Here is a 16,254-nt window from a genome sequence, read left to right on the forward strand (position 1 = left end):
GCCAGAAAGTGCGTCCTCTCATCTGCTAGCGTTAGTCGGTGGACCTTAATAGATCCCACGGTGTCTTTTGCGAAGAGTAAGCGATTTATCACCGGCACGCTGAACAAATTCCAGAAATTCCCGCCTTAATCTGCAGGGGTCACAGCACCAGCTGCACAAACCGCACTCCCAACCGATGATGCAAACCAGCGGCTGCTTGCGTACGAGAGACGAGCGTCGTGGGTATCTGAAATAAAAAAGGCAAATAATTTCGAAGAATTACATTTATTGCAGTGGTATACTGTCCAGACGGGTGGTTTGAGGTCAGAAGCAAGCATGGTGGTTGGAGGTGAAATCATGTTTCCCCAAAACGACTTTCCCAAATAATGGCATCAACTCTCCCAAATGATTTTATGGACAAAGGAGGTTAACAGCAACTTTTAAAATCCTGTTAGAAGTAAGGAAATTGCACATGTACAGCAAACGTTTCTTTAAACAAATAATAAAACAAGGTTACGCCAACAGGTAGCGTCAAACCCCTCAGAATTTCTTCCGTCACCTTGATGACGAGGCAGGTGAGGCAGAATCCACAAAAAAAAAACGTTTTCAGAACTAACCGGTCAATAATACAAGAACAGTACATTTGTGTACTGTGAATGGTTGACTAAACGAATAAACATTGGGTCATGGCTTTCTGAACCAATGATGAAGTAATACAGCCTGCCTTGTTTAACAGGAAAGGGGGGATGGGAGGGGGGAGAAGGTGAGCCGACAAATTCACAGTATTGGCCTCCAGACTTGAGCTGCTACTTTGTTCCGGGCATCTAGGTGCGCACAATCAAATTGGTAGCTGAGCATTGCTCCAAATGCACAGGGCTTCAAGTTTACCTATTTTAACGTTTTCCTCCCTCAGTCGATCCTAAGGACGCTCAGGACCATCTATGTATTACGCGCCTACCGGGCAATGATGGTCAGGCGGACGATCAAAAGTTCCAGCAATAGTTGCGTGATTAATAAGTAAAGGCCCAGAAGCCAATTGCAGCAATTTAAATTTCCCTCGAAATGATATTGAACAAACAATTGTAGCATCGATGGATGGAGCTGTTCGAAAATTATTAAAACTCAGAGTGACAAACAAATCGTGCCCCAGTCGTTCAATTTTGGAGGCTTTGTGTGGGTTTTTTTTAAAAGAGAAACCTTCACACGCGTCGTTCAAGGACCGCCGGGGTTGCCTAGCGACGCATTATGGAGTTGAGGGTGTTCAAGGGGATGTCAGATTGCCAAATTGATCCCACGTCGTTGTTTTCCAAGCATTGGGATTCTTTGAGCGTTAATCCAAATAGCTATACACGAAGATTAAAGTATTGCCGCAAAAACGCTAGATGTTGCTGGCTGTACTAACCTGCTGTTGGGTGGTTAAACTGCCCAATTTAAAGCGGTTTTTTTGGACACTGGTTTCTGGACCTCTGACAATGGTACGGATGTTCTGCTTTGGCAGGCACCTCTCACATCCACTCTGCAACGTTTTGGAGAAACCCTCTGGAATGTGAGCAAAGCTGACAAACAGAAGCAGTGGGGTCGAAGCGAATACTGGAAGAGAAACATTGGTTTGCCTGTTCGATTGCAATAGAGATGCACCATGCGCCATTGTGAGTCGCTCGACACCGGATATTGGCAAAGCACAGGAGAGATACTTCCTGTTTTCCTGTTTTTCTGTTTTTTCTGTTTTCAGAGTTAATTCTGTTTTCCTTTATCTAAAAAGTAATGACTTCGGTGACTGGATGCTCGTCTTGGCATTGGCAATGGACATGGCACTCGGCTGTATCCGGGACACTAGCCGCGAGGTGGCCGCACCAAGATGAGCGGCCATTCCACACTGTCTTTGGGGGGTAAAGGCACCACTGTAAACGAATACATACTCGGTACGATAACTTTATGCAGCCTCATTTAAGTTAAGTATAACATTGTTTTCCAGCAGTTGAGGATTTGTGCAATCCTAAAAGTGCGCTTGCCCTTTTTTTTGTGGACCACTTTCCCTTCCACAGCGATGGGAGTAATGGTGGTGCTCCGTTCACCCCTGCTGATGCAAAAGGGAAAGGCGTTTAACATTTGCTTCGTTCTATAACTTGACTTTGTGTCACATTCTTTATACAGCGTTCTCTACAAATCCATGGGAATATCAAAACGTTCATCCATGGACAATATCCTCGTGGAGGCCAGGCCATTGAGGTTACAATGGCATTCCACCTCGTGTGTACGTCTCTCAGATCTTCCCTTCCCTGGACAGACTAAACGAGCTATGGTACGACAGGCAAATCACGATGCTCCTTGCGGACACACTACAAAGCTACTTCCTCATACAAAAACAAGCCAGGGTTGCAAGACCGAGGTCAAAGCGTCGGTGTAAGGGAAAGCTGCGTTCCATCGTCGGACGTGCATCTAGTCAGCTTTTTGACTCGTGAACAGCAATAAAAAATAAAAAAATAAAAGAAGCATCTGTTGCACTCTTATTAGGAAAGTAAGGGTTAAGTATTGCTTTAGCAGGTGCTTGGGTATTCGCTGAACCCGAGCGATGAACGAATCCATTGTCGAATGGGTTTGGTTCCGACTGGTTGGAGAAATCCTCGGTGCGTCTCCGACGGCTAAGGATGCCAGAAAAGGGATTTTGCATTCCTCTTGTGCAGAAGAACATCGCCGAAAGCTGGACAGATGGTTTGGATTGTGAAGGCCTTTCCATTTTGGCCTTGCGCAGCATCCCGATCTGACAATGGCCTTTATCTGAGGTGTGTTAAAAAAATAAAATGGTGTGCGGAGTGTAATGAAGATTCCCATACATGTCCCTTCCTTCTAGGGAGGAGGGAAGTGGGAATGATGAATTAGCAGCAATATCAGGCTGTTGGGGGAGGGAAGGGTTTGTGGTCAGACTTTCAAACCGAGCGTCAATATTGTCTTTAAACATTTCTAGAAAACAAAAATAAAGAAAAGATCCACTTTCAATCAAGCCCCACTCATGTTTGGCTTCAAAGTTCAACTTCATGTGCTTGTTGCCTTAAAAATTTTAAATAAATTTTTATAAGTACATTGTCTAAACTGAAATAAATACTTCAGGTGGGGGATACAGACAAACACTTTTTTGTCGCCACTCCAGAACCTAGGACGTAGTTCATGTTGTTCAACGAACCTGCATCGACTCCTATTGATATCCATGGGTCTTGACCTCTGTTGATTGATACATTTGTCCAGACAGAGCCTCTCTCCAGTACAAGCTGACACAGGCTGCTATGATGTCATCCCATTCGTCAGGTGACGGAGTCAGAAACTCTCGACAAAACTGCCTGGAAAGAGACCCGTTTTGCCGCTGCGTTGCAGCGTGCCCTTGAACCAGCCATCCTCACGCTTGCGGTGCACAAACACCACGTCGCCTTCTCGTAGTTCCAACTCGGCCTCGCTCTGTGGAGGGTAAGGCACCACGGCACGGTACCTGCAAGCGGAGGTCACAGCGTTATCTGATGCAGCCTTTTACGTTTCATTGCAGCCCAGTGGGGCAAGGCCACAGTCATGCAAAGCAACAACAACAACAACATGCATTTTAAGGCCATGTTCCCTGCTAGAGCGGGGGTTAGCCTTGCGGTCCCCATGACGATCTTCTCCATTTTGCCCTATTTTCTGCATCTCTCCTTGTTAACCCCCTTGCCCGCATTTCTTCTTCCACCATCTTTAGCCAAGTCTTTCTCGGTCTTCCCCGTCCTCTACTTCCTTCTACATTAACTTCCATCACTCTTCTCAACCAGTCACTTTCATCCTTCCTCAATACATGACCAATGACCTCAATACATGCAAAGCAATAGAAGAGGTAAAAAAGGAAGGCGTGGAAGTAAGCGTTAAGATGAAATCTGTTAATCTGAGTCTTAAAGATTTGTAGCTTGAAGGAATAAATGAGGGAGATAAATCATTCCCAACTCTAACTGGATGGGGTTGGGGAATGATAGACGGGTGGCATGTAAAGGCCAAGAAAATTTGCCAAGAGCGAACGTTTGGAGAAAAGACACTACTAGCTAATTCTGCACTAGCAGTCGCAAGTCGCAAGCTAATTCTGCACTAGGACAGTAACTAGCAGTCGCAAGAGTACTTGCGACTGAGCCAGAAGAATAAATGTAGGAGTTGCAAGTACATTGAGGTGCCATAAGATTAAATTGCAAGACATTGCTTATAATGCTTGCAGAGTGTGGTGACGATGTGTGTAGTGGTGAGAGCGAGGGAACGGGGAATGGAATGAGACATGAATGAGCAGACACACAGATACTGTCCTTATATTTCGATTTCGATTTTAGATATATTTCGATAGATATTTCGATTTCCTCATGCACCAAAGAGTTTGCTTTCAATGGCGAAGGGGCAAGTTATTTCAAAATGTGTGCATTACATATTGCTGTTGGCAAAAGTTTGACAAAATGGTTGCCTTAAAAACAAACCTTAATCAGTGATGCATGCAAGTAATGAAATTCAAAAATTTAGACTGTAGTGCAAAATATTATGCTCACTGGACAGTAACTAGCTTTTTATTATTATTATTTTTCCACCAAGTGTTATGTCTGAAATGTTAGCCTTGGACTAAAAAGCGCACAAGCAGCGCCGTGCTGTTGTCTTTTTACATCCCGCGTGCATATTCCACTTTTGGCCAGAGTCGGCTGATTCCGAAGCTTGAGTTGCATGACTGAGAAAATTCGAAGCGAAATCCTAATCCATTTGTAGAATTCAGATCAATACTTCGGATACATCAGAAGATCTTGCACCAAATAGATACATCGCAGATACATCAGATACATCAGAAGATCTTGCACCAAATAGATACATCGCAGATACATCAGATACATCAGACGATCTTGCACCAAATAGATACATCGCAGATACATCAATTTTTATTTTTTTTCTATACAGTATCGAGGCTCGTGAAAGAGCTAACATTTATCACAAAAAAAAAATCAAACAGACAAACAAAATATATAAAAAGAGGGAGCGGTAGACAAGATGGGGAGAGAAGGGGAAGCACACAAACACAACATTTGAGAGCAGGGACATCGGGAGATGTGTGGGAGGGAGAGGGCTTGGGGGGAGGAAGCGTGGGAAGGGGGAGGGGGGTGGGAGAAGTATAAAACACAAGGACACCAAGGACTTCCAGGAAAGAAGTTGGTATTTCAAAAAAGTGGATTTGGGGTGAAATTAGCGGGGGTAGAAAAGATCAAGGTTTTGGATGGGGGAAGATAAGAGATGGTGGTGAACAGCTGTTTTAAAGACCTGGAGGGTGGAGTGGGATTGAAGAGAGTGAGGGAGTTTGTTCCAGAGGCGGGAGAAAAGAGGAATGAAGGAGTGAAGGTGAGCAGAGAGATACATCACGGAAAACATTACAGATAGATACCGGATATACAGATACCTTCACAGATAAATACCAAACGTATACATCACTAATAAATACCAAATAGATACATCACAGATAGATACCGACCGAATACATATATATCACAGATACATCAATGATGGAGCCTTCAGAAAGTATTCACACCCCTTGACCATTTTTCACATTTTGGTGTGCTACAGCCTGAATTTAAAATAGATTAAATTGAGATTTTTTTTTGTCACTGATCCACACATAATACTGCATAATATCAAAGTGCAATTTTGTTTTTGAATTTTTTACAAATTAATTTCAAATGAAAAACTGAAATATCTTGAGTCAATAAGTGTCAACACCTTTGCTATAAAAAAATTAAAATAACCACCTTTAGAGGCCATTTTTCCCCACAAGCGGGGGTTGGCCTTTTTCGGGAACCGTGGTTGTTGTTGTTTTTTGGTCCCCTTTTTGAAGCAATGTTTTACGGCCGGATGCCCTTCCTGACGCCAACCCTTTTTGCCGCCTTTAACGACAAACAGGGAATTACCAGTGAACTGGTACTCAATTAGCCGACCTCGGAAGGATGACAGGCTGAGTCAACCCCCCTGGCGTTAATTCAGCAATCGACTGGGATTCGAACCCAGGATCCTAGGATTCTAAGCCGGCACCCTAGCCGCTAGCCCAACACCAGGGTTAAAATGACACTCCAAATTGAGCTCAGGTGCATCCAATTTCCTTTGATCATCCATGAGATGTCTCAACAACTTGATTAGAGTTCACCTGTGGCCAATTAAATTTATTGGACATGATTTAGAAAGAAACACTCCTTTCTACACAAGGTACTACAGTTGACAGTGCATGTCAGAGCAGAAACTCTACCATGAAGTCCAAGGAACTGTACGTAGAACTCCGACATATAATTGTGAGGAGGCGTAGATTTGGGGAAGGGTATAAAACAATTTCTAGAGTGTTGAAAGTTCCCAAGAGCACAATGAGCTCCATCATTAGGAAATGGAAAGAATATGAAACTACCCAAACTCTTCCTTGAAATGGCCGTCTGACCAAATTGAGCATCTGGGCAAGGACCTTGGTCAGGGAGGTGACCAATAACCCAAAGACCACAATGACAGAACTCCAGAGTTCCTTCGCTGAGATGGGAGAACCTGCCTGAAGGACAACAGTCTCTGCAGCACTTCACAAATCTCGGCTTTATGGAAGAGTGGCCAGATGGAAGCCACTCTTGAGAAACAGGTACATGACAGCACATCTGGAGTTTGCAAAAAGGTACGTTGAAGACTCTGAGAGCATGAGGCAAAATAATCTGTGGTCTGTGAGATGAAAATTGAACTCTTTGGCCTGAATGCGAAGCGCTACGTCTGGTGGAAACCGAGCACAGCTCATCACTTCTCTAACACCATCCCTACCATGAAGCATGGTGGCGGCAGCATCAGGCTATGGGGGTGCTTTTCAGCGGCAGGGACTGGGAGACTTGTAAGGATAGAGGGAACAATGAATGGAGCCAAATACAGGAAAATCCTTGAGGAGAACCTGCTTCAGAGTGCAAAAGACCTGAGAATGCAGCAAAAATGTATGTTCCAATAGGAAAATGACCCCAAGCATACAGGCAAAGCAACACTGGAATGGCTTCAGAACAAGAACGTGCAATTACTTGAGTTGTCCAGCCAAAGCCCAGATTTGAATCCCATTGAGAATCTGTGGAAAGACTTGAAGATTGCTGTTCACCGACACTCCCCATACAACTTGACAGAGCATGAACTAATCTGCAAGGAAGAATGGAAGAAACTCCCCAAAGCTGATACAGACATACCCAAGAGGAATCAAAACTGTAATTGCTACCTATGAAGTATTGACTCAGGCAGGAGGTTGAATACTTATGTAAATTAGATATTTCTGTATTTCTTTTTTTTTTATTTTGTAAAAAATTCTAAAAACAAATTCCACTTCGACATTATGGGGTATTTTGAGTAGATCAATGACAACATATTTTAAGATTTAACCCATTTTAAATTCAGGTTTTAACACAACAAAATGTGAAAATATCAAGCGGATAGAATACTTTCTGAGGGCACTGTATATAGATATATCACAGATAGATAGATACCAGGTATAAAGACACCTTCACAGATAGATACCAAATATATACATCACAGATAAATAGATACAACAGCTCGATAGCAAATATATACATCACGGATAAATAGACACATCAGATTGATACCAAATAGATACAACACAAATAAGTAGACACATCAGATAGGTGCAGATAGTTTCATCAGAAAAACTTCACCAAACTAGCTTTGTGATATCTTCAGCCAAGGTGAAGCCGAAAGCATTTTTTAAGTTTCAAACTCGAATCCAGAAACTGCAGTGTATCTTGGCCAGGTCGAGACACCGTTCCATTCAAGGATCGCAAAGACCGGCTGCGCAAGCAATAAGGCACAAGGGAAAAGGAAATGGCCTTCGTGCTATCTCCTCGTCTCGCATCCTGGGAGAGTTGGCGCTATCCATTAAATGTGTGCTAGAGTCCAACGCAAACAGAATCGAACCGCCAGGATGTGTTTAGGGCCAAAATGAGATTGCGTGCGAGAGATCTGCTGCCATTCCAAGTTTCCTGCCAAGGGGTCATGGGGTCTGCCCAGGCAGATGTTTGGAAACCTGTGGGAAAACGAAGGAAATGGCCGTCTTCCGACTCCTCGATCCTCTCGTCAAAATGCGTGGTGCTTAATTTGTGAACATCACCAGGCTTGTTTGTCTGCTTCCACTCTCTGCTTCATTAGTGATGAAGCCACTCGATTCACCTACAATAAACAGGCTGGTCAAATGAGAAGGCACATACTCTCTGGTCTGCTTTGGCTCAAATATTCCTGTGTTTGAGGCTGAACCTTTACTCCCTTTTCTGTCCCAGGGAGGGTGTGGGTGGGTGTGGATCTGGGGGGAGTGGAGAGGGGTTATACAGCTTGCATTTCTTTTGTTTTGGTCGAAGATTGAAGGAAAGGCATCAGCCAGTGACCATTCAAGTACACAGCACGAAAACTGCCTCATTTCGGAGCTTCTTTGGGTCCCACGGGCAGCACTTAAACCACAAGGCAACATTTGGAATTCGCTTCTGTTTTCGTTTCCGTTTGCAAAGTGTCATTGAAAAATGCAGAAGGTCACACAGGATCAACCGGATAATACATGGATCGGAGATTTTGGAGAAGCCCTTGCTCAGTCAGGCAACAGGCTGCTCCCCAAGCTTTTGGGTAATATGGCGGTTACTAAGGTGTTGCATTATGAATCACCTGTGATTGAATATTCCTATGCATTCACTTGTTCTTGGACTATTTTCTTACTTTATAAGAGCAGCAGGTATTGTAGCCTGCTACTACTTTTGTGGACCCTACTTTTTTGGAATCCCACCTTGTTATGGGGTCGACCACGCGAGCGCGACCACGTGACCCCCACTTCTCTCATGTCCCTCTGCTCCACCTCCTTCCACTGCAAGTTTGGTGTGCCCCATCTCCTGACTATCAAACACTTGTCTCGTAGCAGCAGGAATGGCCTATGAAGGCAGTGTTTTGCTATCTACATGTGCAGCACATGCACTTTGAACATAACAACCATGAGATTTTCCCAAAGTTGACTTCCGACCAGCAAACTGCTCTGGATGATAAACAACTCTCACTGTGGACTTTTGACAAGGGGCCTGCGTTTGGAAATGGGCATGGGTTTATCATACAACATACTGGCACGTCGCACGACGGAGAACTCTGTCATGGGGTCGGAATCTTTGAATGACTTAGGGTGGAACAAACAAACTTGTGCCGATTTTGGGAATGTGGTCTTGTACATTTTTTGGGAATGCACTGCACAAAGTGCTTCAAGCTGAGTTTGCAGCTTGAGAGGTGGGAATGAATTCCTATCGTGTTGGTTAGGATATCTATCCCCGGTACCAAAGGGCCTCTGGGCACATCGCATCAGCATTGATTTATGGATCCCGATCACCTGGAACGCGCAATGGCTTGTGAGACTCCCTTGTTGCTTGGACATCTCACGTGACCAATCAAGCTTGATCGATCCACTAGAGTTGTTGCGTGAATTTGGCTCGATTACTTTTTTTTCTCTTTTTTTTTGGATACAAGATCGAGGCTCGTGTAAGAGCTAACATCAATCACAGAAAAAAAAATAACGGACACACAAAACATACAATAAAAGGAGCGGGAGACAAGATGGGGAGAGAGAGGGGAGTACACAAGTACAACAGCAAAGAACAGGAACATCGTAGGAGGAGGGTTTGGAGAGCAGAGCTGGGGTGCCAGACCGTATCGAAGGCACGTGATATGTCAAGGGAGACAGCTCTGATTTCCTGTTTGGCATTGAGGTCCTCCATCCATTGTTGAGACAGCAGAAGCAACATGTCCGGAGTAGAGTGACCTGGTCTGAAACCAAATTGATGATCTGAGATCAAGCCATTGGAGAAGACGAAGGATTTGATAACCGAAGCAATGATGGATTCCATGACTTTGCTGATAATTGGGAGCAGGCTGATTGGTCTGTCGTTGCAAGGATCTGTTTTTGCACATTTTTTGTGCAAAGCAGTAATGTTTGCTGATTTCCAAACTAATGTCAGATGACCTTGAGCAAAATAGAGGGTGAAGAGAACAGAGAGAGGGAGTGAAAGAGCGGCAGAGCAGGATTTTAGGACCCGTGGGCTGATGCTGTCAGGTCCAGTTGCAGAATCAGAGTCGAGGTTTGACAGAAACGTCTCCACCTTGTCAGGAGAGAAGGACACAGAGTCCAGGAGCAGCTGGGTACGACTGGGTAAGGTGGGAACAGAGAGAGATGGGTTTGGGACACAAGATTTTGAGGCAAACACAGAGTTGAGGCATTCGGCTTTGTCACGTGCGGTGTCAACGGTTAGCCATTTGAGGTAAGGGAGGGGATGGAGGGGGAACAAACACCAGAAACGGATTTGACCAGACGCCACCAGGATTTGGAGGAAGGAGAAAGGTTTGAGAGTTCAGTCTTGAGAGTAGAGAGATCGTGCTTCCTGGCTCTCCTGAGGGTGGACACAAACTTGTTCCGAGCTTTGTGAAAGGAACTGAGATTACCTTCAGTTGGATTTGCCTTCCAAGAGGCAAAGGCACATTGTTTCAGGGCAACAGCCTCACCACAAGATTCTGTGTACCATGGACGGGAGGAAGGGTAAGACAACAAGACGAGATGGGATAAATCTGTGCATGAGAGAGAGCAGTTTACTTTGGAAGAATTCCCAGGATGAGTTGATGTCAGAGGTGGGAGAGATGGGTGACCAGTCCAGATGCTTGAAGACCATGCCAGTTGGCCTGAGTGAAATGCCAGACTCCTAGACGCTGAGGAGGCTCTCTGAGAATGGGCAGAGAGATGTCCACTTTAACAAGGAAATGAACTGAAGAACCGATTGGAGCAGAAGAAGAGCAGCAGACATTTCCAGGGAGGTTAGTCATAACGAAGTCGAGAAGAGAAGATGCTCCGTTGACTGAGATCTGGGTCGGGGAATTGACAGATTGTGTCAGTCCCTGTGAGTCGCAGAAGTCCTTTGCTGAGGTGCCATGGCTGGTGAGAGAGGTACCCACACCCAGCCAGCTGGCATGATGACAGTTGAAGTCGCCACATATGAGGAAGAGAGAGTTGGGATGAGTGGATAGAAGTTGGTCCATGTTGTCAGACAGCGAAATGTAAATGGAGTCATCACTGTTTGGAGGACGGTACAGAACACATATGAACAAAAGGTGGGAGTGGAGAGGAAGCCGTAGCCAGAGGTACTCCTGGGGGTGGGGTGGAGAGAGGGCAGTGCAGGGAGAGTGAGGAAAAGAGTTTTTGATAAAGATCGCAACCCCACCACCAGGACGAGGCTCAGGTCTATCATACCGGAGGAGGGAGTAACCAGGAAGAGATATTAAGGAATCAGAGACATCTTCAAGGAGGAAAGTTTCTGTTAAGCAGATTACATCTTGTTTGTCAGGAGCAACCTGAATGGAGAGATCAATCAGGTTTGAGGGAAGGCCCCGGATGTTTGAGGTCCATACCGTTAAGGAAGAGGAGGGTTGGGGGGGGGGGGGGGGGGAGAGTTTTGAAGGTGAGGGGTGTGGAGGAAATTTGAAGGGGTGGGGCAAGGGGGGAGATTTGGAGGGGAGGGGTGAGAGGGGAGTTTAGGAGGGGAGGGGCAAGGGAGGAGTTTAGGAGGGGAGGGGCGAGGGGGGAGAATTGAAAGGGAGGAGTTTTTTTTGTATAAAGGATCGAGGCTCGTGGAAGAGCTAACATTTATCACACAAAAAATCAAACAGACACACAAAACATACAGTCACGTGAAAAAGTAAGTACACCCCTTGTAATGTTTTGACTTTTTCAACATACAGCTATTTGATCTTCATTTCAACAATATTGATAGATAAAGGTGATATAATATAACAAATATCATGAAACATTTACATTTTGTAGTCCATTGTATAATTTAAAGAAAGACAAATGCAAATTTCGCATGTGGAAGAAGTAAGTACACCCCTACATTTATCACTCCTTCAAATACCTAAAATTAGAATCAGGTGCACCAGCTCAGGTGCAAATGATTAGAACATCGTTAGAGAGGATCTTGGAGGAACCTGTCTTATTTAATCCTCAGACATTTAGTTTGGTTTGCTCTTTGTTGTTGAAATGTGCGGCGTCACCATGCCTAGATCAAAAGAGCTCTCTGAGGCCTTCAGAAAGAAGGTTATAGATGCCTACGAATCTGGGAAGGGATTTAAAAAGATCTCCAAACAATTTGAAATCAATCATTCGACTGTCCGGAAGATCATCTACAAGTGGAGAAGATTCCAAACAACTTCCAACTTGTTCAGGCCAGGCCGCCCCAGCAAGTGCAGCCCGAGAGCAGACCGCAAGATGCTGAAAGATGTCTCTAAGAAACCCAGAATGTCATCACGGGACCTACAGGTAGCTCTTGCCACTGTTGATGTCAAAGTGCACGAGTCTACGATTAGAAAAAGGCTGCACAAATTTTATCTTCATGGGAGGTGTGCCAGGAGGAAACCTTTGCTGTCCAGAAAGAACATCAGGGCAAGATTAAAGTTTGCCAATGAACACCTCGGCAAAGACCAGCACTTCTGGAACAATGTGCTCTGGACAGGTGAGTCAAAGGTGGAGCTATTTGGCCACAGTACCAGAAGACATGTTTGGCGAAAACCAAAGAGAGCATTTGACCACAAGAACCTGATACCAACTGTAAAGCGTGGTGGTGGAAATATTATGGTTTGGGGCAGCTTTGCTGCATCAGGGCCTGGGCAGCTCACCATCATAGACTCCACTATGAATTCTTCATTGTACCAGAGGGTGCTTGAGGATAATGTGAGGCCGTCTGTCGGAAGGTTGATGCTCAACCGAAAGTGGATCTTGCAACATGACAATGACCCTAAACATACCAGTAAATCCACCAAGGAATGGCTGAAAAGAAAGAAATGGAGGGTTCTGGAATGGCCAAGTCAAAGCTCGGATCTAAATCCCATCGAGATGTGGGGGGATTTTAAACGAGCTGTGCATGCAAGAAACCCCTCAAACATTGCACAGCTGAAAGAATTCTGCATGGAGAAGTGGGAAAAAATTTCTCGCAGTCGATGTCAGAGACTGGTAGACAGTTATAAGAAACGCCTACTTGAGGTTGTTTCTGCCAAAGGGGGCAATACCACTTATTAGAGCCAAGGGTGTACTTACTTTTTCCACATGCGAAATTTGCATTTATGTTTATTTAAATTATACAATGGATTTCAAAATGTAAATGTTTCATGATATTTGTTATATTATATCACCTTTATCTATCAATATTGTTTAAATGAAGATCAAATTGCTGTATGTTGAAATATGTTGAAAAAGTCAAAACTTTACATAGGGTGTACTTACTTTTTCACGTGACTGTATAATAAGGGTAGCGGAAGACAAGATGGGGAGAGAAGGGGAAGCACACAAACACAACATTTGAGAGCAGGGACATCGGGAGATCTGTGGGAGGGCTTGGGGGGTAGAGGCGTGGGAAGGGGGGGAGGGGTGGGAGAAGTATAAAACACAAGGACACTGCAAGTACCTCCAGGAAGGAAGTTGGTATTTCAAAAAAGTGAATCTGGGGTGAAATTAGTGGGGGTAGAAAAGATCAAGGTTTTGGATGGGGGAAGATAAGAGATGGTGGTGAACAGCTGTTTTAAAGACCTGGAGGGAGGAGTGGGATTGAAGAGAGTGAGGGAGTTTGTTCCAGAGGCAGGAGAAAAGAGGAATGAAGGAGTGAAGGTGAGCAGAGAGTCTTGATTTTGGCTGTTTAACCACAAGAGGGTTGCAGGCAGATCTTGTGCGACCTGTAGGAATATTTGGGGGACAGAGCCCAGAGAGAGCTGGGGCAGCAAGGCCGGAAAGGAGTCGGTAGAAGACAGAAAGACCACCAACCTGCCTGCGGTGAGTAAGTGAATGGCCCTTGGAGTTAGCTTCATCGCGGGAGATTCCAATGATTTTGAAAGTTTTGGTTTCAACAGCGTGAAGCCGAGCTATGTGTGAGGCAGGAGCACCGGCCCAGAGGGGAGAGCAGTATTCCATTGAGCTGCGGATGAAAACCTTGTATGTGGTGAGGAGCTCAGGTGTGCCAAGGAAGGACTTCACACGACGGAGGATGCCCAGTCAGCGACTGGCTTTGGAGGCCAGATTTGAAATGTGTGTTTTCCCAGGAAAGATCATGGGAGATCGTGAGACCCAAAACCTTGAGTGACAGAACTTCTTGGAGAGGATTATTCAGAAAGTGTACGGGAGGGTTGTCCAGTCGGTCTTTTCGGAGAGACATAGTAAGAGTGTGTGATTTGTCAGGATTGAAAGACATGTTCCACTTGTTTTACCAGTCTGTGATTTTGTCCAGGTCTGCAGAGAGTGAGGAGGCTGCAGACTGCCGATCTGAGGGATGAGGAATGGAGCGACAGAGAGTGGAGTCATCAGCAAAGAGATAGAGAGGATTTTCAAGAGAGTCAGAGAGATCATTGATGAAGACCAGAAAAAGCACAGGGCCCAGTACACTGCCTTGGGGAACTCCAGCCTGAACAGGAAGAGGAGATGAGAGAAACCTATTCAGGGCCACACGTTGACTACGACTAGAGAGGAAGTCTGCCAGCCATGCGTGGAGATTTCCATGGATACCAAAAGAGGAGAGTTTGGTGAGCAGAGCGGGGTGCCAGACCGTATCGAAGGCACGTGATATGTCAAAGGAGACAGCTCTAATTTCCTGTTTGGCATCGAGGACCTCCATCCATTGTTGAGACAGCAGAAGCAGCATGTCCAGAGTAGAGTGACCTGGTCTGAAACCAAATTGATGATAGAGATCAAGCCATTTGAGAAGAGGAAAGATTTGATATCCAAAGCAATGATGGATTCCATGACTTTGCTGATAATTGGAAGAAGGCTGATTGGTCTGTAGTTGCAAGGATCTGTTTTTGCACCTTTTTTGTTTAGAGCAGTGATGTTGGCTGATTTCCAAGCTGATGGCAGATGACCTTGAGCAAAAGAGAGGGTGAAGAGAACAGAGAGAGGGAGTGAAAGAGCGGCGGAGTAGGATTTTAGGACCCGTGGGCTGATTCCGTCAGGTCCAGTTGCAGAATCAGAGTCGAGGGGGAGTTTTGGAGGGGAGGGACAAGGGAGGAGTTTAGGAGGGGAGGGGTGAGGGGGGAGAATTGAAAGGGAGGGGGGAGTTTAGGAAGGGAGGTGTGAGGGGGGAGTTTAGAAAGTGGATGATTCATGAAAAACGAACATTTATTACAAACTGGGTTTATTGTGATTTTCACGTCAGAGATCCGTATAAAAACGATAGAGGAGGGGTGGAATGCAAATTGAGTTTAGAGAATGTAGAGAGGTAGTACTGTAAGAGATTGAATATTTTTTAAAGTGGAATTAATTGAAGAGAAAATTTAAAAAAGCCTTTTAAGTAGGAAGAAAAACAGCGTGTTGTAATAAACCACTGAATAAAACACTGCAGGGGAAAGTTTAAACATATTTAAAAAAATTTAAACAAAACCATGAAAAACAATCTGGGAAAAGTCCATAAGTGAGGACGTGGATTTGAGAAAGAAGGAGAAAGGGTTGAATGAGTATGGTGGAAACTAGATTTGGAAAGGCAGGACAGGTGGAATAAAAGGAGATAAAGGGGGCGAGAGAACAAGCACGTGTCTGTGAGGAGAGAAATAATTAATAAAGGTTTTTTTGTTTTTTTGTATTTAAAACGTTAGACAAAGGGTAAGATGTTCGTGGGAGGTAGGGGGAGAATAGAAAATCAAAGAAACGAGCAAATACAGTGAAGGAAAGAACTTATATTCACAAAATATCGACGGGGGGAGGGGGTGGGGGGAGCCTAGACCAAGAGGGACCAGGCCATGCACAAGGTGCGAAAAAAAACCGACTAATTACACACAAGTTTGCAATAATTACAAAAGCAAAACTAACTAGAAACACAACAACACATACACAATAAAATAACCAGTGGAAATTTGACAAAGACACGAATGGGGAAAAAAATACTCAAACTTCGATGTCGTGGAGGGATCGAAACAAGCAGCCTCCTTGCTCAAGGGACCGGAAGCGGAAGTGTTGAGTTTTGGCAGGTGAATTGAGATTTTATCCAAATATGTCTCAAAAAAACTGAAAAGACCTCGTATACAATTACAGTTCAATGATTCAATCGGATTACAATACATAACAACAGAAATAAATTTGGTTTGTCTTAAATAAATCAACCAAAGCAAGTCCCACAGGAAGTTTGTCCCTCTTTCTGTCAAACAGGACCTCTTGCCACTCTTTCCAGACTGAGTACAATCTCCATCCATAGTTATGCT

The 16,254-nt window shown here is 44.6% G+C and overlaps 1 protein-coding gene across 2 annotated transcripts in view; it reads right to left on the bottom strand.

Moving 5' to 3' along the window:
- Window positions 1-248: 248 nt before the first annotated feature.
- Window positions 249-16,254, bottom strand: part of LOC137437704 (E3 ubiquitin-protein ligase SH3RF1) — a 209,694-nt gene continuing 193,688 nt past the window's right edge. For both annotated transcript variants that reach the window (XM_078766140.1, XM_078766139.1), the window contains exon 12: window positions 249-3,460. In XM_078766140.1, the coding sequence (XP_078622266.1) occupies window positions 3,292-3,460 (169 nt within the window). In that variant the 3' untranslated portion in view covers window positions 249-3,291. The remainder of the gene's footprint in view (window positions 3,461-16,254) is intronic.

This window comes from Myxine glutinosa, chromosome 12, assembly GCF_964187855.1.
Source record: "Myxine glutinosa chromosome 12, kmMyxGlut1.1, whole genome shotgun sequence".
Lineage (NCBI taxonomy): Eukaryota > Metazoa > Chordata > Myxini > Myxiniformes > Myxinidae > Myxine > Myxine glutinosa.